At 42.9% G+C, this 23,025-nt stretch overlaps 1 protein-coding gene across 1 annotated transcript in view; it reads right to left on the bottom strand.

The window, feature by feature from the left end:
- The window catches only part of LHFPL1 (LHFPL tetraspan subfamily member 1), a 58,600-nt gene that overhangs the window by 12,121 nt on the left and 23,454 nt on the right, over positions 1–23,025 (bottom strand). Inside the window, exons 2-3 of the mRNA XM_033946189.1 lie at positions 20,328–21,108; positions 1,089–1,187 (exon numbers count right to left, since the gene is read on the bottom strand). Of these exons, the coding sequence (XP_033802080.1) occupies positions 1,089–1,187; positions 20,328–20,709 (481 nt within the window). The 5' untranslated portion in view covers positions 20,710–21,108. The remainder of the gene's footprint in view (positions 1–1,088; positions 1,188–20,327; positions 21,109–23,025) is intronic.

The raw sequence follows: 23,025 nt of genomic DNA, 5'->3' as shown, positions 1-23,025 counted from the left end.
AACTGTGTGCGATCCGTTTCCATTTGCATGCGGGCTGACAAATTCACTAAAGGCCTGCATGCAAATGGGGATGATCGTTAACACGCCCCCTACCCAAGACAAGGATCACTAGAGAGCGATCCCCGCTCATGCGCACACCCTGACAGTAGTGACAGGAGAAGCAGCCTCCTGTCACTGCTGTCAGAGCTCAGCCCCGATCTCTCCTGCCTGCCCTGCTCTGCCCCGATCTCTCTTGCCTGCTCGCCGGACTCTCCTGCTCTCTGCCGCCGTTCCCTGCAGTGTAAGCCCGTGGTTTTAAAGCGGGCCTGCACTGCGGGGGAACGGCGGCAGAGAGCAGGAGTCTGGCGAGCAGGCAAGAGAGATCGGGGCAGAGCAGGGCAGGCAGGAGAGCCTACATTAGCCCCACCGGCCTGACACACCGGCCCTGCCCGACACCCCCCCAGGTCCCGATCTCTCCTGCTCTGCCCCGATCTCTCCCTCGCCCTCCCTCCCCGCGACCGGCACGGCCCTTGCCCCCTCCCGGCATGGCCCTCCTGGCACGGCCTACCCACCCCCAGCACCAAAAAGTTGGGAGAAGGAGGAGTGCTCAGTCCCTCCTGCTCCTAGGCCTCCCACTCCCCGGACCACCCCTGGTCAGCCCAGGCGGTTGGGCCCGGCCCACCCACCCCGGTACCTTTAAAATAGTTGGGAGCAGGAGGGACTCCTATGCACACGCTGAATAGCTGGGAATTATTTAATGCCACAGCTGCCATTTAAAACGTACGCCGACTATGGCGTAAATCTAAGGGTGATTGGGCCTGATGCACCAGGAATTCTTCCCTAAAGCAGCAAGAAGGATAACGAAGCTTCACAGGCTGTTTTTCATCAGCTCTGCCTTTGGAATAATACCGTTTGTTTCTGTTTGAAATGAAAAGCCGCTTCGTTCTCTCGAAAGCTCCTTTTTCCATCTGATCGCCCGGTCAGTGAGAACCCGCTTCCTAAACTAACAATTTTATGAGCATCCCTGCTCTGCGGTGGGTCTAGAGAAGGCAAGGAAACCATGCAAAGTGCATTTCCTGGAGGTGCTTATCAATTCTCTTTTCACTTACCTAACTGGAATTGATCCGAAGTATTCCCGCACGTCTGCTGTATTTCCGGGCTGTTCCAGCCTAAAGGATACAATGCACAACCTGAACTCACCAACAGTCCTGCAGACACAAGAGGAGGAATGAAAGGGCTGAGTTTAGGCAAAAGATAACGTACTGAGGTGGCAAAAAAGTTCCGTTATATATAAGCAGGCTGCAGGCAAGGAAAGGTTGGGGTTAAGTATTCATCCACTGGCAGGCAGCATTTCTTGAAGCCGCCGTCAGCCTTATGGCCTAATATTCAAGGCCAGGCCATCATTCAATATCTGGAAATATGCAGCCAGCTACGGAATCTCTTTTGCACTTAAGTGCACTTAACCGCCTAAGTGACACCAAAGTGACACCTCCCCAAAGAACCCCCAATCCCCCCCTCCTTCTTCCCCTCGCCCTACCCCCTTCCCCTCGCCCTTCCCCTCCCCCCCGACCCACCCGACCCTTTTCCCCAATGTCACCCTCTCCGCGGTCTGCATCCCTGCTCACACCAAGACCCAATTCTATGCAATTCTGTTCAATTATTACTTAACTGCACACAACTATGTTTAATTAATGTAACGATGCATGTTCAATTAATACCTAACTGTACATAACTATGTTTAATTAATGTAACGATGCATGTAATTATATTCAATCAATGTAAATCGGTTCAACCAATTCTTAACCGCATGTAATCCTTGTTTAACTAATGTGAACCGCCTAGAACTCACTGGGTATGGCGGTATACAAGAATAAAGTTATTATTATTATTATATAAAGGTAGGACTGTGTTTTCTGTGGCACAGTTTGCCCACTTAACGCAGAAGTGCCAACTCTGCTCCCAGACCGCCCCCCCCCCCCAAAAAAAATAGCTGGCTTTCAGTTTAGCGGCCAGTTGGGATTTGATATACTGCTTGGACAAGGTGTATCAAGGTCCTCGAGCATTTTCGCCTGTCTGTCCTGGTGGGCTCACAAGCTATCTAATGCACCTGGGGCAGTGGAAGATTTAAGTGACTTACCCAGGGTCACAAGGAGCAGCATAGGGTTTGAACCCGCAACCTCAGGGTGTTGAGGCTGTAGCTCTAACCACTGCGCCACTCTAGAAATCAAAATGTAGAAATAGTGAGCCAGATCTAGGACAATCAAGCCATTGTGACATCAAGGATGAGGTTGGCTCTTATTGGTGGAATGAGGCATTATGACATCACTATACCAGCTCTGGTTATCAGAGGCTGAAACTTCTTCACACTGTTTATCTATTCAATTTTCTATGCTGTTCTCCCAGGGGAGCTCAGAACGGTTTACATGAATTTATTCAGATACTCAAACATTTTTCCTTGACTGTCCTGCGAGCTTACAATCTATCGAACATACCTGGAGCAGTGGAGGATTAAGTGGCTTGCCCAGGGTCACAAGGAGCAGCCCAGGATTTGAACCCACAACCCCAGGGTGCTGAGGCTGTAGCTCTAACCACTATGCCACGCTCTCCTCCTGTTGTGATAGCTAGCAGTACTGACTGGTCAGTGGCGTAGCGAGGGTGGGACGTGCCAGGGGCAGTGGTACACCCCCCTACCCCCGCTGAGCACATGCCCCTTCCCTAGCGCGAGCATCATCTCCAATTTGCCGCCTGCGCCAGCGTCGACTCTCCTTCTGACATCACTTACTAGTCAAGGGACCCAGAAGGAAAGTCAGAGGGAAGCACCGAGGCCGGCATGAGCAGCAGGTTGGAGCTGCTGATCACGCCAGCAAAGAGCTAGAGTTACAGCGGGGAGAAGAGAAGGCGCACACGCAGAGGTGCAGGAGTGAGAAGGAGCCACTGAATATCACCAGCCAAGGAGCTTCTCCTAGCCAAGTCGCTTTGAATATCGACCAGGTTGTTTTACTTTTGTTTCACATGTTGTTTGGTGGGGAGGGGGGTGTTGTTTTGTTTTTAATTTTCCTTTTAGGGCAATTTTGTTAAAATAATAGGTATCTACACTACTTAGCACTTTGATTATCATCTTGAACAACAGCAGAGGTTGTGGTAAGAGCGGATAGCGTAGCTGGTTTTAAGAAAGGTGTGGACAAGTTCCTGGAGGAAAAGTCCAAAGTCTGTTATTGAGACAGACATGGGGGAAGCCACTGCTTGCTCTGGATCGATAGCATGGAATTTTGCTACTCTTTGGGGTTCTAGAATCTTGTTACTCTCTGGGGTTCCGGAATCTTGCTATTCTTTGAGATTCTGAATGGAATGTTGCTACTCTGGGGATTCCGCATGGAATGTTGCTACTCATTGGGGTTCTAGAATCTTGTTACTCTCTAGGATTCTGGAATCTTGCTATTCTTTGAGATTCTGTAAGGAATTTTGGTTTTGGCCAGGTACTAGTGATCTGGATTGGCCACCATGAGGATGGGCTACTGGGCTAGATGAACCATTGGTCTGACCCCAAAAGGCTATTCTTATGTTCTTATTGAATGGGAGAAATCCAGAATTTGGGGGGTCTTCCCATGTAATTGCAAGCAAATGCACACTCCTAGTATATATAATGGAACTTAGTGCATTTTGATCATTTTTTGGCATCAGAGAGAAGCTTTTCTCTTTTTTTTTTTTTAGCTTGCTTAGATCCAGATGCCGATACTGATACCATGACCCCTCCCCCCTCAATGTGAAAATTATCTCCCTGTTTAATAATAGGTCCAACCACCCTCCCACCATTCCTAGTCTGTTGATTGCAGCAGTAGCCCTGAAGCTGAGAGCTGTGCACCACTGCTCCTTCCAGAATCCTATAAGAAGGTCTGTAAATCTGACCACTAGGTGTCACTGTTAGCAATAACCATGACTTAGGTGAGCCAGGGTGCAGACCTTGACCTAGAAATCAAACTGGGTGTCCTCTGAATGTCAAAGGCACAGCAGTTGCTATTAAGCCACCAGACTAGCCCTTAGTTATTGCAAAGGCAGTTTTCAAACTCCAAAGCTGGGCGAATTAGCTGTGTGGGGGGAGGGGGAAGAAATCCGGTATCTCTTGGACATAGGAGCTTTGTTTAATTCTTCTCATTTGTATTGAAGCAGAGGTTGAACAGAAAAGACAATTCATAAACCCCTGCTGGGTCTTGGGAGACCAGTGAAAAGTCCTACCTTAATTCAATTCTGCTTTGTTTAATAGAGCAATGCCAGAAATGAGCTTCGGGCTTGGATCTCCTTGTTTGCCAGTCGTGTCACCGCCTGTGCCCGAACAGATTGCATTTAAATCAGTCGTACAGTCACCTTCACACTTCACATTGATGTGAGCTTGAACTGGCGTATAAAAGCGAAATCTACAAAGCGAGACCTTGAGGTCATGAGCAAACACCAGCTCCACACAGTTAGAGCTTTATCATTTTACGCTTGATTAGATCTAGCTTTCAAGAGATGTCGCCCCATATTTAAGAAATATAAGTAAAGACGCAATGCCACGGAATTGAAGGAGCTCAGGCTAAGCTGAGGTGTTCAAGAGCTTTGCCTGTTACTTTGGAAAAAAAGTGATATTTGTTACATTGCCGTCAAGTCTACTGGGAGACCCATGATCAGGATATGGTTATACATTAGGGGTCAGTATACAAGGGGGGTCGGTATTGAGAATAAAGGAGGAACCCGGAGCAGTTGTGCTTATTACCCACACCATTCAAAGTTAAGTTGATGTTTTGTATTATTTTACTTTATTTCATTTTTGATTTATTGTTATTTAGTCTTTGTATGGTGGAGGAGACTGTGAACAACTATGATGGTCTCCTATACAGCTGCTCCGTGATTTTTTCACTGGGACCTCAGCTGTGGGTCTGAGTGTTCACTTAACCACATCAGCTATGTGTTGAATTAAGTATTAGTGTTTGATATAAAGAAAAAAGGTGATTAGTGAAGGAGTTATTTAACAGTATCACCTTGGATAAGTGAGTTCCCTTGCAGTTTTTGAATATACATTAGGGGTACCATATACCTCCAGAAAAAGGAGGACAGATTGAGACATTCGGGTTTTACTTCCATTGCTTTCAACAGAAGTAAAACCTGGATGTCTCAATCTGTCCTCCTTTTTCTGGAGCCATATGGTACCCCTATGGTGTCGTCTAAAAACAGGAAGAGCCTGCATTCTCTGCAGGGAGAATTATTCCAGCAACTGGTAAATGAGCCCACGTGAGAGGGACAATACTGGACTTGGTAGTTCTAACTGGGAAGAGTGCTTCTGATTATGTAGTAGTGGGAGGGAGGTGTCTCAGGAATGAACAGGGCAGGATTAACCAATAGTGCCTAGGGCTCGAAATGGTCAGGGGGGGACCGATGAAGGAGGACATCAGCATTGTTTTGGGCCCCTCCAGCATCGATCGGCAACTCTGCCCCCCCCCCGATTGGCAACACGGCCCCCCCGATCAGCAACGCGGCTCTCCCCCCCCCCCCCATCGACAGAAAGTAAGACAAGAAAGCAACGCGGGTAAGAAGGGCAACGGGAAGTGTAATTTTGCAAGCGGTGCTGCTTGCCCAAAGCTTCCATTTGACGCAGCTTCCTATTTCCGCCTGGGCGCATGGTGGGGTGGGGGCGTAGCAGGGGGCCCAGTGTACTTATGTGCCTAGGGGCCCTCGCCAAATTAATCCTGCCCTGGGAATGAAGGATGGTCTGGTTCTCCATCACGGATTACAGGTTATGAAAAACATGTGAAAAGCAAAGAACCTTCGGTTTCTGAACCTTCCTATTCCAAAATTACTGTCTGTTAAGAACTTGCAGTGTTTTATTTATAAATGTTATTTGTCGTCTAGGACAGTGACAAAAGGACACGGGGGAGCCCTTGATGTAATTGCCTCTCCAGACAGAGTAGATTTGACAGACTTTCTTGATTTACCAGTATATCAGGTTAATTTCTCAGAAGGGCCACCATCCCAGTTATTTTTTTGTAGTAGAAGAATATAACATTGCAATTTTAAAACCTTCCTTTAAGAAAAGAAAAAAAAATGTTTTGTTTTGTGGATAAATGGTCAAGGTATTCCTAGATGTGTCAGGATCTACCCAGATATTGCCATAAGGCTTTTTATAGCTTTATAACCGCTACTATCTATCACTTATAAAGGCATACGCAGTGCTGTACATTTTGACATTTAATAGATGGTTCTGCTCGCAAGAGATTACAATCTAACTTGGACAGACAGACATGACATATAAAGGTTAGGGATGCAGAGCCCAAGGTAAGAGGAGTTGAAAGCACTCTCAAAGAGGTGGGCTTTGAACTTGGCCTTGAACCCTGCCAAAGACGGAGCCCACCATAGGGATTCGGGCAGCTTGTTCCATGCATACTGTGCAGCGAGGTAGAAGGGGTGGAGTCTGGAGTTGGCAGTTGAAGAGACGGGCACAGATAGGAGGGACTTACCAGCTGAGCGGAGCTGGCGGGGGGGGGGGGGGAAAGTGAAGAGATACAGTGAGGAGCAGCTGAGCGAGTACATTTGTAGATCGGTAAGAGGGAGTTTGAATTGTATTCGGAAACGGATGGGAAGCCAATTAAGTGATTTTAGGAGAGGGGTAACATGAGTATAGCGGCTCTCATGGAGTATGAGTCATGCAACTAAATTCTGGATGGATTGGAGGGGAGAAAGATGGATGAGGGGAAAACCTGAGATTCGCGAGTTGCAGTAGTCTAAACATTGTAACATAGTCCATCCAGTCTGCCCATAAGTTATAGCCATTAAAAATACATGATTAAATTAACTTCTCTTCTTTGATATTTCTGGGTCGTAGACTGTAAAGTCCACCTGGTATTGTGCTAGGTTCCAAATGCTGTCCAAACTCACTCCAGCCTATCCAGCCATCCCGTTTGCAGGATATTATATTTCATTACATTAGAGATTTCTGTTCCGCCATTGCCTTGCGGTTCAAGGTGGATTACAAAAGAATTACAAAAAAATGTATTCGAAGAAGAAGATATCTGGTCATTTCTAGAGGAGTTAGAAATATCTACCATAAAGTCTGGCCACTAACATCCTCATGTTCTATATTAGTGGAGTTCCCACTGATGCTCTTCCCAGCCCATCCTACACCAAATCACCACATATGGGACACAGACCGTGCAAGTCTGTCCAGTACCAGCCTTAGCTCTTTAATTTACATCCTTCATTTTCTAATTAGAGATCCTCTAGTTTTTATCCCACGCCTTTATGAATTCCATCACCGTTTTCCTCTCCACCACTTCCCTCGGGAGGGCAGTCCAGGCCTCTACCACTCTCTACCATTGCTCCTAAGTCTTCCTCCCTGTAACCTCAAATTATGCCCTCTAGTTTTACCATTTTCTCTTCTCTGGAAAAGATTTGGTTCTATATTAATACCTTTCAAGTATTAAAACATCTGTATCATATCACCCCTGTCCCTCCTCTCCTCCAGAGTACGCATATTTAGGTCTTCCAGTCGCAAGGTAAAGAGGTCCTTGTTAAGGGTTTTAGTAGTGTGCTCAGAAAAGAAGAGTCAGATTATGGTTCAACCTTTTTTTATGATTTGAACACTGGATCAACAACAAAATAGAAGGGTCAGATTCATAAGTAAAGTTATAGCTGTAGGGTCCACTTTTTTGTTTGGCTCTCCTTCAATCGTTTGATTTCTTAACAGGGGACTAGTTACACATTTTAGGATCCTAATCACCTAGAAAGATTTCTATGCATAAAAAACTTGTAGTTAGAAGATTCAGGGTAAAATGGGGATAATTTTGTATTAAATATTAGTGATGGGGTTTTTTTTGAACCCTTCTTTTTTTTTCTTGAATATTTTTTTTCTTTCTTCTTAATCCCCATGATGTGGGGCTAAGATGGTATCTATTTTCTGAATTGAAGGGGGGGGTTTCCTATGTTGTATATTTTTCTTGAGTTTACATTATATTAGAAATTTCTATTCTGCCATTGCCTTGCGGTTCAAGGCGGATTAACAAAGAATTACAAAAAAGGTAATACAAGAGGAAGATATCTGGTAATTTCTAGAGGAGATACGGAGTAGATGAGGTTGCTTTGGGGAATCGGGAAGGTATTGGGAAGTGGTATTAAGTCATTTGCAGGAATTTCTTGAAGAGTACCGTCTTTATTTCTTTTTCCGAATGTTTTGTAGTCCGGGTCATAATTAGTAGATTGGAGATTTGGTTGTTGAGTTTTGCTGCTTGTGTGGCTAAGAGGCCATCATATAGTTTTTTTCTATTTGACTTATTTGATTGAAGGGTACGTGAATGGAATGTCGGTTTTCCTATGTCTAGTTGATGTAGTTTGGATGAGACGGTTGTTCAGGTAGGTTGGGCTGTCCTATTTTGATGGAAAATGTTAAAATATAAATTTAGGTGATAAAAAACAAGGTTGGAACTATGGAGACCAGGGTCTAGGGAGGCATTTTTGTCTTCCTCCCCAAGAAGGGTCCATCAGGACTTTAGGGATCGATATCCAAGGCAATTTAACCAGCCACAAACATAACATAAAAATCCATTTCTAGACCGCAAATACCGAAAAGTTCTATGCGGTTTACAAAAGTTTGGCTAATAATACAAATCATAAAGAGAATCGAGTAATCAAACCACTCCTGCACATTAGATTGTCTGTTTGGTGCTAAGGTATCATCGTTGATAAGATGTTGATACCCCCAGCTCAGTGTGCGGCGGCAGCGGCTAAGAAACCAAAAAGAATGTTAGGAATTATCAAGAAAGGAATGGAAAATAAAGAAGAAAATGTTATCATGCCTTTGTATCATAGAAACATAGAAGATGACGGCAGAAAAGGGCCACGGCCCAACAAGTCTGCCCACTCTAATGACCCACCCCCTAATTTCTGCAAATGTTAAGAGCCTTAGCCAATAGGGAGAGGAGGAGATGGATGCTGTGGATGGGCCATTTGGCCTTTATCTGCCATCATGTTACAATGTTTCTATAATCATAAAGTTCTCTGACCTCACAATGCAGGTGCACAGAGCCTTAGCCTATAGGAAGAGGAGATGCAAATGTTAAGAGCCTTAGCCAATAGGGAGAGGAGGAGATGGATGCTGTGGATGGGCCATTTGGCCTTTATCTGCCATCATGTTACAATGTTTCTATAATCATAAAGCTCTCTGACCTCACAATGCAGGTGCACAGAACATTTTGGAAGAATGTTTTGACTGATAGCTTTTTTCCATAGAGCAGTTTTTCCTGCTTGCTTTACTCCAGGACTACACCTGAATATCGAAGTGCTCAGATAAGTGACTTCTATTTTTGACAATTGTTGTTTGAAGAAAAGTTTTTAAAAAATATATAAAACTATAAGAAAATATATAAAACTATTAGAAAATTAGAATAGAGGTTCACTTACTAATTGGGAGTTTTTCTGACCAAGGATGTGTCTGCTAGGATTAAATTCTGTTTAAAACTAGCCTGTCTATATGGGAAGCTTAAAGAGCCCCTATTAGACACTGAGGTCTTTTCTCCCTTTTTGTAAAGAAAGGTGACTTTTTTGTCCTGTATTTTGGAGGGTGCAATTTTTTGTGATTTATTTTGGGCATCCTTTTCTTGATTTTTTGGATACAATGTTTCTATAATCATAAAGCTCTCTGACCTCACAATGCAGGTGCACAGAGCCTTAGCCTATAGGAAGAGGAGATGCAAATGTTAAGATCCTTAGCCAATAGAGAGAGGAGGAGATAGATGCTGTGGATGGGCCATTTGGCCTTTATCTGCCATCATGTTACAATGTTTCTATAATCATAAAGCTCTCTGACCTCACAATGCAGGTGCACAGAGCCTTAGCCTATAGGAAGAGGAGATGCAAATGTTAAGATCCTTAGCCAATAGAGAGAGGAGGAGATAGATGCTGTGGATGGGCCATTTGGCCTTTATCTGCCATCATGTTACAATGTTTCTATAATCATAAAGCTCTCTGACCTCACAATGCAGGTGCACAGAGCCTTAGCCTATAGGAAGAGGAGATGCAAATGTTAAGAGCCTTAGCCAATAGGGAGAGGAGGAGATGGATGCTGTGGATGGGCCGTTTGGCCTTTATTTGCCATCATGTTACAATGTTTCTATAATCATAAAGCTCTCTGACCTCACAATGCAGGTGCACAGAGCCTTAGCCTATAGGAAGAGGAGATGCAAATGTTAAGAACCTTAGCCAATAGGGAGAGGAGGAGATAATGGTTACTGCGGATGGGCAGACTGGATGGGCCATTTGGCCTTTATCTGCCATCATGTTTCTATGTTTCTACTAAGTAGTAGATTTAAAACAACTGGAGAAAATATTTCTTCACTCATCATGTAATTAAACTCTGGAATTCATTGCCGGAGAATGTGGGAAAGCAATTATAACTTAGCAGGGTTTATAAAAGGTTTGAATAATTTCCTAAAATAGAAGTCTTTACGCCATTGTTAAGATGGTTTGGGGAAATCCACTGCTTATTCCTAGGATAAATAGCATAAAATCTGTTTTACTCCTTGGGATTTTACCAGGTACCTGTGACCTGGAGAGGCCACTACAGTATTAGAAACAGGACCTTCAGTCTGTCCCAGTATGACAAGTCGTATATTCAATTCTTATTATGTATGTTTTATTGTAACCTGCCTAAATTCATAAGATATGCAGGATATAAATATTTTAATTAATTAAACAAATAATATAAAGCAGGCTTTTGGGAATACCAAAGCCTTTAATTATGTAACAGCTGAGAGATTCAAGAGATGTTGAGTAAATATTTATGAGCTTTTGACTTGTGAAAGAGCCAGCACAAGGATTAAGGGCTCAGCTCATCCAAATTCAAGGCTTAAAAAGCATTTCCACTAAAATATACTCCGATTTTGGCAGTACCAAGACCTAGCTATAGATTTGGGTTTGGCACTGCCAGAGCCTAGGTATTTAGATGAATCTGTCTGTGGAGAGAGAACCTGTGATGGCTTCTTCTCCGACCAAAGATTAATTTTTTTTTTTTTTAATTGCTGAATATTATGCCGATATCTGCTTTTATATCAGTTGCTGTTTAGGAATTTTTCAGAAAATTAACTCTCCTCCCAAAGGCAGCTTCTCACACCAAAATCCTACATCCAGACAGACCTCCCCTCAGATCTCCATTTTTCAAAACTTTCAGTGTTTGACAAGTCTGCTTAAAATGTATTTGGGGGGGTTTTATTCTAATTTATAATATTTTATTGAAGGAATAAAATAAATATACAATAATATAATACAATAACATATTCATTACAATTATATTCAAAATACTAATTTTTCATACATATTCTATCATTCCTCCAAAATATATTTCCATATTACCTATTTCATACCTCTATACATTCCCCCTGTTCCATCCTTTCCTTCCCCATCCCCCTTTCCCCCCTTCCCTACCTCCATTGTTTATATTTCCAATTATAACATTATAATTAATGAATTAAGCAAATATACAATTCAAGTATTTCCATACATATTACTATCATTCCTCCCCTCCCCAGAATAAATTTTATTTGAGGTTTGGGAGGTTCTTACATTTCCTAGACGAACTCGTCTCTTTTTGAAAATTTGGGACCCCTATATTCAAAATCTTTCCTCTAGAGCACGAAGTATGATTCTTAATGTTTTATACTGAAGCTTTGGAAACATTCATTGCATTTCAGGAATTCAGGAAACTCCTAAAAACATACCTGTTCCAGAAATACCTAAACAATTGACCCGCACTCCCTCTCCCTCCCCCCTCCCTATTCCACCTGAACTTACAGCACTGTTATAAATATAATCTGTTATCTTCATCTTATCGTAACTTTACATTTCTATTTATCCCCAACAGGTCCTGTCGGACATTATCTACTAAAATGTACATATTACATTTTCGCTCAGCAAATTGTATTTCTATACTATTGCCTCCTGAGGTCTCTGATCTCTGTATTTCCTCTGAATATCTACTTATTGTATTTCGCTGAATGTCCAGCACTCTTGATTGTAAACCGCCTAGAAGTCGCAAGATTGTGGCGGTATAGAAGAATAAAGTTATTATTATTATTCAACACCTGGTAATTTGTGTCACCTTTGGTGGTTTTTATTCTAAAGAGGTCATGTAGCCTACATCTTGGTTTAAAGTCTTTAATGTTTCATGTGATCAATATATACAGTGTTAGCCGCTTACGTTATAAAAAAAAAAAAAGCAGCTCTTCCCAGGGGTTCAATAGTACCTTCAGCTTCTTAGCACTTGACAACGGAGCCAGTGTTTGTTATCATCCACTATCTACCATATAAATCAATACCTATCGAGACAGTCCATTCCATTATCTACTCCCATGGTGATGACAGTCTGGGGGCTAGTTCCCTAGCAAAAGCACACTCCCCCTACAGTAGGGTTACCATATGGCTCCAGAAAAAGGAGGACGGATTGGGACACCTGGGTTTTACTTCCATTGAAAGCAGTGGAACTAAGGAGGATGGGTTGAGACATCTGGCTTTTACTTCTATTGAAAGCAATGGAAGTAAAACCCGGATATCTCAATCCGTCCTCCTTTTTTTCTGGAGACATATGATAACCCTACCCCAGGGGTAGGCAATTCCGGTCCTCGAGAGCCGGAGCCAGGTCAGGTTTTCAGGATCTCCACCATGAATATGTATGAGATGGATTTGCATGCACTGCCTCCTTGAGATGCAAATCTATCTCATGCATATTTATTGTGGATATCCTGAAAACCTGACCTGGCTCCGGCTTTTGAAAACCGGAATTGCCTACCCCTGCCCTACCCTACGTGTGAGAGATGTTACGACTGTTTGGCAGTCCCTATTGCAGTAGTCTTGTGCTAAGGGCAGTGGGTAAAAAGGAAAAGCAAGTGTTTCCAGAAGTCCTGCATGCGGGATCCCTTCTGTGAGGTTCTCTTTGCGCATTAATCTGAAATGATATGTATAGGTGTACTATAGACTTTAAATCATGATTTGAGTGTAGGGGCACCTATCAATCACAAGTACAGTAGATTTGGGGAAGGCGTTCTGGTCATTGCTCAAGAGTGACACCTAAAGGCCAAATTTACAACCCATGCTTATAGAGTTCTGGAAGAAGATTTAGAACAGGGGTGTCCAACCTTTTGGCTTCCCTGGGCCGCATTGACCGAAAAAAATGTTTCTGGGGCCATGCAAACGCTGCAGCAAGATAGAGGAAGGAGCCGGCAAAACAGTAAACATCGAGGGGCAGCAGAGGAAAACACTGCATTGCCCTTAACCGGGGCCGCACAAAATACTTTACGGGGCTGCATGCGGCCCTCGGGCCGCAGGTTGGACACCCCTGATTTAGAACCTGACCCCTGGCTTTCACTTAGGGACTAGAATAGTGTCTCTCAAACTTTTTTAGCTCTGGCACACTAAACAGAGCAAATGTTTTACACCGCCCATTATAACTGAAATTATAAAATTGCAAAACCAATAAAAAATTAAATTTGTGTATGGGTAATTGTAAAAATGGTGAAACTACCCCCCCCCCTTTATAAAACCGTGGAAGCGTTTTTTAGGGCAGCCGATGTGCTGAATGCTCTGCCCTGCTCCCGACGCTCATAGAGTTCCTATGAGCATTGGGAGCATCACAGAGTATTCAGCGGGACAGCCTGCGCAAACACGAATTTCATCATCCACCATTTGCAGTTGTTCTCTTTTAAAAAAAAATGTAATTTCTATCAAAACTGAAAATCCAAGTTCTCAACGATGATAAGAAGCAAATGGCAACAAAGCCTTGATTGCTTTGTTGCTCAAGTTAGGATAACCACTGCATAAAAAATAAACTAAAATGACTTGCCGTTAGTTTTCAAGGACCAATCACGTCAAAGAATGATTCTTATCTGGGCGGTTGTATCCTTACGCACACAGATGCTCATAACATTGGCAGAGTCTGGCGTGGGAGAATAAACGTATACGTATGAAGGGAATTTTAAAAAATAATGTAAAATTCTGGAATCTCTCTTGGCACACCTGGAATCTCTTTGGGGCACACCACTGTGACTTGGCACACCGTTTGAGAGCCACTGGACTAGACCACGTATTTTGTGGAGATATAAAGAATGGAAGAACTCCTGGATAGAAGAGGATGAAGCACTGGTTCCAAATGATCTTAGAAACCCAAAGGAACAATCAGAAGATTTCTGAATAAAAGAAAAATGTTTTATCTGACCATAAAAATGAGCTACCACCACCAAATCTTTTGGAGGCAGGTCACACAGCCTCGGATTTATTTGCACAGATGCTCATTCATTTATTTATGGCTGAGGTAGAATGAGCAACTGGAAAGATAGAGATGCATAGACAGTCTGTGTGAGTATGACGGCAGTAAATTAAATGTCTGGACATTTTACAATGGAGTTTTAAAGATCCCAAGTCCCGTAGGATGGAATTGATTTACGGTGCATGAAGACTTGCCCATTTAGCGGAATTGCTCCGTCCGATGCTAGGACTAGAGTGAATGAACCAGGGAAAGAGATCTCGGGCTAGGAGGTATAGTCGTGTCTGCTTGCAAGAGTCAGTGCAAAGATTACTCAGCGGTGATCAAGGGGCAAATATTTGATCCTGTTAGGCTGTATTATTGCTGTCTTGTGGACCTGTACAGGGGTAGATAAAGTTTTTGGTAAATTATCAGTTGTCCATAGGCCATAGTCTGTTATTGAGAAAGACATGGGGGAGGGGGAAGCCACTGCTTGTCCTGGATCGGTAGCATGGAATGTTGCTACTCTTTGGGGTTCCGGAATCTTTTGTTACTCTTTGGGATTCCATAATCTTGCTATTCTTTAGGATTCTGAATGGAATGTTGCTACTCTGGGGATTCTGCATGTAATGTTGCTACTCTTTGGGGGTTCCGGAATCTTTTGTTACTCTTTGGAATTCCAGAATCTTGCTAATCTTTAGGATTCTAAATGGAATGTTGCTACTCCTTGGCTTTTGGCCAGGTACTAGGGATCTGGATTGGCCACCGTGAGAACGGACTACTGGGTTTGATGGACCATTGGTCTGGCCCAGTAAGGCTATTCTTATCTTCTTATGTCCAGCGGTCCAAAGCAGAATACCCGTTTTTAAAATGCAAGACCTATTTACAACAGTTATTATGAGCTGTCGATGCAGTGCTGTGCAGTGAATGTTTTGAGCTTTCAGATTTGTAAATCTGGATGGATGGGGGGGGGGGTCAGTAATTGACAGATGCTGAGAGTGAGAGAACAAGAGAGTCTTTCTCATAGGATTTTCTGCAAGCTAAATCCATTGGGGTAGCTGAATGTTGACAGGTTTTTATTTGAATGATCACTTCAGTCTAGCTATTAGATTTTCACCATCTGTCAAGCTTTGTTTAAACTAGATGATCTTCCTAACAGGATCGGGCCATTCTCACAGACAGGGTCCATGACGAGCTAAAAATTTTAAGTAATGATATTAATGGATCTTGCAGGGAGGTAAGTGTAGCAATTCCTGAGCTTGGCTGGATCCAATACAAAGATCTTACCCAACCTGTTTAGAAGCTGACCCAGATATTGTACCGAGGGCGAGGCAGCTGTCTCAGCAGGTCATGGTGACAGAATCTACTACAATGTCGCATCTGTTATGGAAAATTATCCATATAGCTCTGATTATTTCACTAATGGATACAAATTACAGGAGGCACAAGAACCAGCAAGGAAAAGCAATTCTAAATTCTGCTCACAGTCGCAGTGACATTATGGATGGATAGGAGAGCTCGGAGAGTGATGTTCAAAGGTGCAGAAGAGACAATGGGTTTTTAAAGGTGGGTTTGAACATGAAGAGAAAATCTGACAGCTGGAGGGAAAGAGATTACATCTCGTCCATGTATTTGAAGTGACAAGTTGACTGCATAATTATAATCCTGGCAGTAAAATGCTGAAGACTGGCTTGCTTCCTTCCCTTCCCTTAAAGGAGACCTCTGATCTACACGGTAACGCGGCAAATGATGGTGGATAAGAGCGAGAATGGTCCATTAGGATCTAAATACAAATATAAATACCAATACAGTGGTGCCTCACACAACGAACTTAATCCGTTCCAGGAGCAAGTTTGTTATGTGAAACGTTCGTTGTGTGAAACGCGTTTTCCCATAAGAATACATGTAAAACAAAATAATTTGTTCTGCAGCCCTACATTTCCCTCCCTCCACCTCACCTTATATGCAGAGTTTGCCAGCTTTCTTTTTCACCCAGTCGCACGCTTTCAAAAAGCTGTGCACGCGCAGCTGCTGAAGTTGATCAATGTTCTCCTCTCCTGCAACTTCCGGTTTCCGGTTGCGTCAGAGGAGAAGATTGAACAACAGAGCATGCGCGCATGTGCTGCTCTTTGAAAGTGTGTGGCTGGCCGAAAAAGAAAGCCGGAAAACTCGGCATCTAAGGTGAGGTGGAGGGAGATGATGGAACACTGCATTCAGACAGGAGGGTGCTGCTGTTCCCGGCTTCGGCGAGAGTAGTTCCGCCCCCCCCCCCCGGGCCCCTCGGGCGACTTCGTTGTGTGAAACGAAGTTCGTTATAGGGAGCAAGACAAAAAGTTCGTTATGCGCAGCGTTCGCTGTGCGAGGCGTCCGTTATGCGAGGCACCACTGTACTAACAATAATGTAGATACAAAAAAATTGGTATTAATGGTGATGATCTGTCCTTGAGTAACCCTGGAGGTGATAAAGAAAAGTGTGTTTCCCCAAATTGGAATTAAAGAAAACAAGTAAAATAATTGGGATAAATAAAAGGATCAATCAGTACGGGCCCAATACCTTCGTTTCAACCATTGGCCCCGGGCAGGTGTTTATGCAGTGTCAAGCACTTTAGAAATCAATCTAAATAAACCCTGCCCCGTACATCATATTATCCCTGTTAATATATAATTTATATGAAAGAATATAAATATGTATTATCAAATAAATGGAAGCACAATCATCTCCAGAGTAAAAGGAAAGAAAATCACCCTAAAGAAAATCTCCCTGAAACCTAAAGTAAAAAGCACTCAAAATGTGAAAAGTGAAAAAACCAAAATATAAAAACTGACAAAAAATCGTCAAAAAACCAAAAAACAAATGTGTATAACAATATCCTCAGTCTATTTCAACAAACCACAGGGTTAAAAGCCCTGTGCGCCCGTCGCTGATAGTTCGTTAAAATAATAGTGAATGGTGAAAGATAATAAAGTACTTAGCTCAGTAAATCAAAAACGGGACGAAGTTCCGAGTTCCTCAATCAAGGCTTTATTATCTTTCACCATTCACTATTATTTTAACGAACTATCAGCGACGGGCGCACAGGGCTTTTAACCCTGTGGTTTGTTGAAATAGACTGAGGATATTGTTATATACATTTGTTTTTTGGTTTTTTGACGATTTTTTGTCAGTTTTTATATTTTGGTTTTTTCACTTTTCACATTTTGAGTGCTTTTTACTTTAGGTTTCAGGGAGATTTTCTTTAGGGTGATTTTCTTTCCTTTTACTCTGGAGATGATTGTGCTTCCATTTATTTGATAATACATATTTATATTCTTTCATATAAATTATATATTAACAGGGATAATATGATGTACGGGGCAGGGTTTATTTAGATTGATTTCTAAAGTGCTTGACACTGCATAAACACCTGCCCGGGGCCAATGGTTGAAACGAGGGTATTGGGCCCGTACTGATTGATCCTTTTATTTATCTCAATTATTTTACTTGTTTTCTTTAATTCCAATTTGGGGAAACACACTTTTCTTTATCACCTCCAGGGTTACTCAAGGACAGATCATCACCATTAATACCAATTTTTTTTGTATCTCCATTAGGATCTATCCAGTTGAGATTTGGCCCCCTTGATCACAAGCACATATAAATTCATGTATGCAACCCAACACACTCTTCCCACCGGAGGGGCATTCCTGGAGCTGGGTGCTTCCATTTGGACACCCCAATGCTACGCAGGGAGCACCTTTTCTGTGACATTGCATGGATGCCCACATTACATTTTAGAAGGGTTCTATTTGACATACCAGGGTAAATCAAAAAGTAAAGGCAAGATACATTTAAAGGCTTTAATAGAAGTAACTGTGAGCAATTGAACATATCCCTTTTCCACATGGTCTCCATGCAAGACGACGCATTTGTTGGATCGTTCAACTAGTTTCTGCGTTCCAGCAGAGAAGGTTTTCCGACGGCTCCCGAAGCCAGGTGAGCGCCATTTTCTGTACTTCACCGTGTTTTGTCTTTTGCTCTCCGGGGCCCAGTGATGCACCCAGGTCTCGTCGCCGGTGACAGTTCTGTCCAGAATACTCGGATCTTCTTCACACCGTCTCAGGAACCGGGTCGCCACTTCCTCATGCTGTTGCTTGTGCAGACCAGTCGGCTGTCTGGGAACCCATCGTGCGCAGACATTCCTGTATCCCAAGTCAACGTGTGTTTTGGCAAACGCAGATCCATAGCTGATGTCCAAATTTGCAGCCAATTGAGACGCCGTTATCCGTCGGTCTTCTCTAATCAAGTTTCAAGTTTAATAGTTTTTTTTGATTAATCGCTTAATCATACTTCTAAGCGATGAACAGTTTAAAAATTACATTTGATGGGTAACAATACAATAAAAAACAAAATTAAATAATGACAAGGGATTGAAATTTAACTTAACATACTCAGAACAATGGGTAAAGGGGGAGTGAAATACAAATCAATAAAGTAAAGAAGAAACATTAAGGGAAAAATACAGAAGGTAAATAAAATAGCAATAAAATATAATAAGATAAATTTATTAGGGTTTATTAGGGCATCCGCCCCGTCAATGTGCTCTTGTGTGTGCAATGTTGATGGGCGACCAGAACAACCTTCGTCAGTTACACCTGTTCTTCCCGCTTTAAACCTTTTTACTTGGAGGAGGGAGGGGTGAGAGGGAAGGGGGTAGGCAACAGGGGGAGGGTATAGAGGTATGTAATGGGTAATATGGAAATTTGTTTTGAAGGAATGATAGACATATGTTTGAAAAGTAATATTGTGAGTATAAATGTAATGATTATTTTATTGTATTATATTATTGTATATTTATTGGATTCCTTCAATAAAATGTTATCAATTAAACCTTTTTACCCACTCATAAACCTTCCGTTGATTCATGGTTAATATCTGACGGTGAATTTCCACAGGTTTCACTCCCTCGGCCCAAAGAAAGCGCACTACTGCACGTTGTTCTTCGATGGTAGTCTTACAATGGAGCGTCCGTGTTTCTGACCTCGTGGCTGCCACACGACTAAAAGCCGAGTGCTGCACTGTGCGTGGACGAACGATCCAACAGTCAACGTACGAGTACATATGTTGTATTTCACTAGCTCTGTTCCGATTATCACTTAATTTAGCAATCACCTTTAATTTATGATTTGCCCTCAAACATATTATGTATAGTCTTTTGTAAAAAAAAAAAAAGGGGGTCTAGAAAGATAAAAAGAAATCAAGCATTCTGATTTGTCAGGCTATGTCATATGACCATCTTTTTCAGTGTTCTTTAGTTCTATTGCACCTATAGCTCACATGATCAATCCCACAGAATTGCCCCAAACGGTTTACAACAGGGGTGTCAAAGTCTCTCCTCGAGGGCCGCAATCTCGTCGGGTTTTCAGGATTTCCCCAATGAATATGCATGAGATCTACAATGAAAACAGTGCATGCAAATGACACCCCTGGTTTACAACAAACACAAGTTGTAAAAATACAGCACACCATTCAAAATTCCACAAGAATACAGTGAGCTGGCATTCTATGTGCCATGTGGTTGCTTTCAGAATATCAATTTTACTTTTATCCTTGAAAGTGCAGTTCAGATTATTTTCATTAGGGAATTATACCATCAAGGACCAACAGAGGCCCAACTGCTTTCACGGTGTCTAAGGCAGACATGGGCAACTCCGGTCCTTGAGGGCCGGAATCCAATCGGGTTTTCAGGATTTCCCCAATGAATATGCATTGAAAGCAGTGCATGCAAATAGATCTCATGCATATTCATTGGGGGAAATCCTGAAAACCCGATTGATGCCGGCCCTCACGGGCCGGAGTTGCACATGTCTGGTCTAAGAACATAAGCAATGCCTCCACTGGGTCAGACCCGAGGTCCATCGTGCCCAGCAGTCCGCTCACGCGGGCATAACAACTCTGCTATAACCATTTTACTTTTTTTTTTTTCAAAAGCAAAGACTGTGGAACCTTTCTGATCCCAGAGACATTTGCAAATGTCATAGCAAACCGCAAGGTGTATGTTGAAAGATTTCAGCACACTCCCTGGGTGCGGACAGCATCAGGTTTTAGAATTTGCCTTACCTCCAACAAACTGCGCTGCCCCCATGAAACGTCCCGTCATCCTGGAAATAAGATCCTTCATACAACATCCCAAGGTTGCCGCCAGGGCCACCAGCAGGAGCAAAGCGCATCCAGTCCCAGTCACCACAGTGCAGATTTGCCAGGACAGACTGGGGATGGCGTTAAAACTGGCGTACCTGCCACATTCCTCCACCATCACCACACTCCTCTCTTCGGTCTGAGCCGGATATGTGCACCTCCGGAAAGTACTGAAGGAGACTGGTTTGCCCAGCTGGATGCCAAAAAGCCAGTAGGGCATAAAGTAACTGGTGCAGGTCACAGCTGCTGTGAGGAAGGACAGAATGACCCACAGGTATCCGATGGGTGTCAGATGGCTTTGCATTGTTCTCAGCACTCTCCCTTTCCTCCCTCCAGTTCTCCTTTCTCTCTTTAGCGGTGAAGATTAATATTCTGCTCTGAAATCTCCAAGAGGGTTTTCCTCGGCGTCCAAGGGCCTTAATGAAACAAACAGACGTTCTGTTGCGCAATCAGACAGCAGCTCCTCTGTTGTTCATTTTAGGCTGTATCCTCGTCCATGAGACAGGCACATTCCAGGCACCCGATCTGATATACTTCTGCCAAAACTGTCTCTTCCTTCATGCAGGCAAAGAAAGTTCCCTGGTTTCTCCACTGTTAAAAGTACTTCACTATCTGATCGTGGATTTTTTTTTTTCAAGCTTTCCATTCAACCGCAGGGCTCATCCTGAAGATACCAGCTGGAGTCCTTTGTGCAGGGCCAGATCTAAGAAAAAGGGGGAAAAAAGGCAGGTCATTAAACTGATTACTGCTTATTCTAGCTTTAGACCAGTGGTCTCAAACTCAAACCCTTTGCTGGGCCACATTTTGGATTTGTAGGTACTTGGAGGGCCTCAGAAAAAAAATAGTTAATGTCTTATTAAAGAAATGACAATTTTTAACGAGGTAAAACTCTTTTATAGTTTATAAATCTTTCCTTTTGGCTAAGTCTTTCAAATAATATTGTAATTTATGGCTAAAGAGACATATGATCAAGAAACTGTTTTATTTTACTTGTGTGATTATGATAAACATACCGAGGGCCTAAAAATAGTACCTGGCGGGCCGCGAGTTTGAGACCACTGCTTTAGACCTTGTGGTCTAATATCTGAAATCTAGGACTTATGGCTTATAATCATCCTTGGAACCAGAATATGCTTGTTATGGAACAGGGGTGTCAAAGTCCCTCCTCGAGGGCCGGAATCCAGTCGGGTTTTCCGGATTTCCCCAATGAATATGCATTGAAAGCAGTGCATGCAAATAGATCTCATGCAGATTCATTGGGGAAATCCTGAAAACCCGACTGGATTCTGGCCCTCGAGGACCGACTTTGACACCTGTGTTATGGAATTTAACTGGGCTAAGAAAGAGTTATTGTTAGTAGAAGGTGGCATTATTTCAGCAGAGGACGTCATGCCTAGATTTTCCATACCTACTGGAGTGAGAAATAAGTGGGAGAAAAAAAAAAAAAAGCTCTCGTTACTGCCCTTCCCTCTACCCTTCCTTTTATTTTTATTTATAATTGTAATTAAAACTTCCTTATCCCCCAAAACCTCTCGTGTCTAATCAGTCTTAATTTGTCATAGTCAGTGGCATACCTAGCATATGTGACACCCAGAGCCCATCATTTTTTGGCACACACCCCCCATCTGTACGAAAACATGATTTTTAGTAACAAGCCACACGTCACACATGAGTACCTAGGAAAAGGCAGCATCTTACATATTGCAGTGAGCAGTACATCAATACACCCATTGTAAAACTAAACAAGCCAGACCAGCACAGATCAATCCTACACCGTCAATCCTAACAGAAAACCATGTCTTTCGAACACACAGAACACAGAAAACACCTTCGCCTAGTATGGAATATGTCATCACAAACTAACCCCTCCCCCTTTTACAAAACTGTAGTGCGGATTTTAGCCAGGGTGGTAACAGCTTTGACGCTCATAGAATTCTGAGCATCAAAGCTGCTACCACCACGGCTGGCGCTAAAAAACGCTCCACAGTTTTGTAAAAGGGGGGATAAAATAGAAATACATAGACAAAGGTTAAATTGAACCAGCAAGAAGCTGGACTCTGCATACAATGCAACACCACAGAAACAGTGACACATGTCTCCTAAAGCAATAAATAAATAGAAATTTTTTTTTCTACCTTTGTCTTCTCTGGTTTCTGCTTTCCTCATCTTTTTGTTACTCTCTTCCTTCCATCCACTGTCATCTCTCTGCCCCTATATGGCATCTTCTCTCCTATGCCCCTTCCAGAAACTGTATGCCTCCCCCTTCCATCTCTCCTTTTACCCCCATTGGTCTGGCATCTCTCTCCTCTCCTTCCCTCTCCCACACCTCTCTTCTGCAATCCCTTTCTTCCCTCATTTTCCTTTTCAATTTATTTTCTGCATCCATCTAGATTACGTTCTTACTACCCTCTCATCAATTTCCTTTTTTACTGTCTACCTACAGCTTGCCACCTCTTTCCCTCACCCCTTCCAGTATTTCCCGAACTCAATCCTTTTCCCCCATCATGTGCCCTCCTTTTATTTATCCCCTCATTCCATCATGTGCCCTCTTTCTCTACCCCTTCCATCTAGTACCTTCTCCTCTCTCTGTCCACTTCCATCGTCTGCTCCCCTCTTTCTC

This window comes from Geotrypetes seraphini, chromosome 5 (assembly GCF_902459505.1).
Source record: "Geotrypetes seraphini chromosome 5, aGeoSer1.1, whole genome shotgun sequence".
NCBI lineage: Eukaryota > Metazoa > Chordata > Amphibia > Gymnophiona > Dermophiidae > Geotrypetes > Geotrypetes seraphini.
Note: the sequence above shows the minus strand (reverse complement) of the source record. Positions and strands in the feature narration are given on the sequence as shown.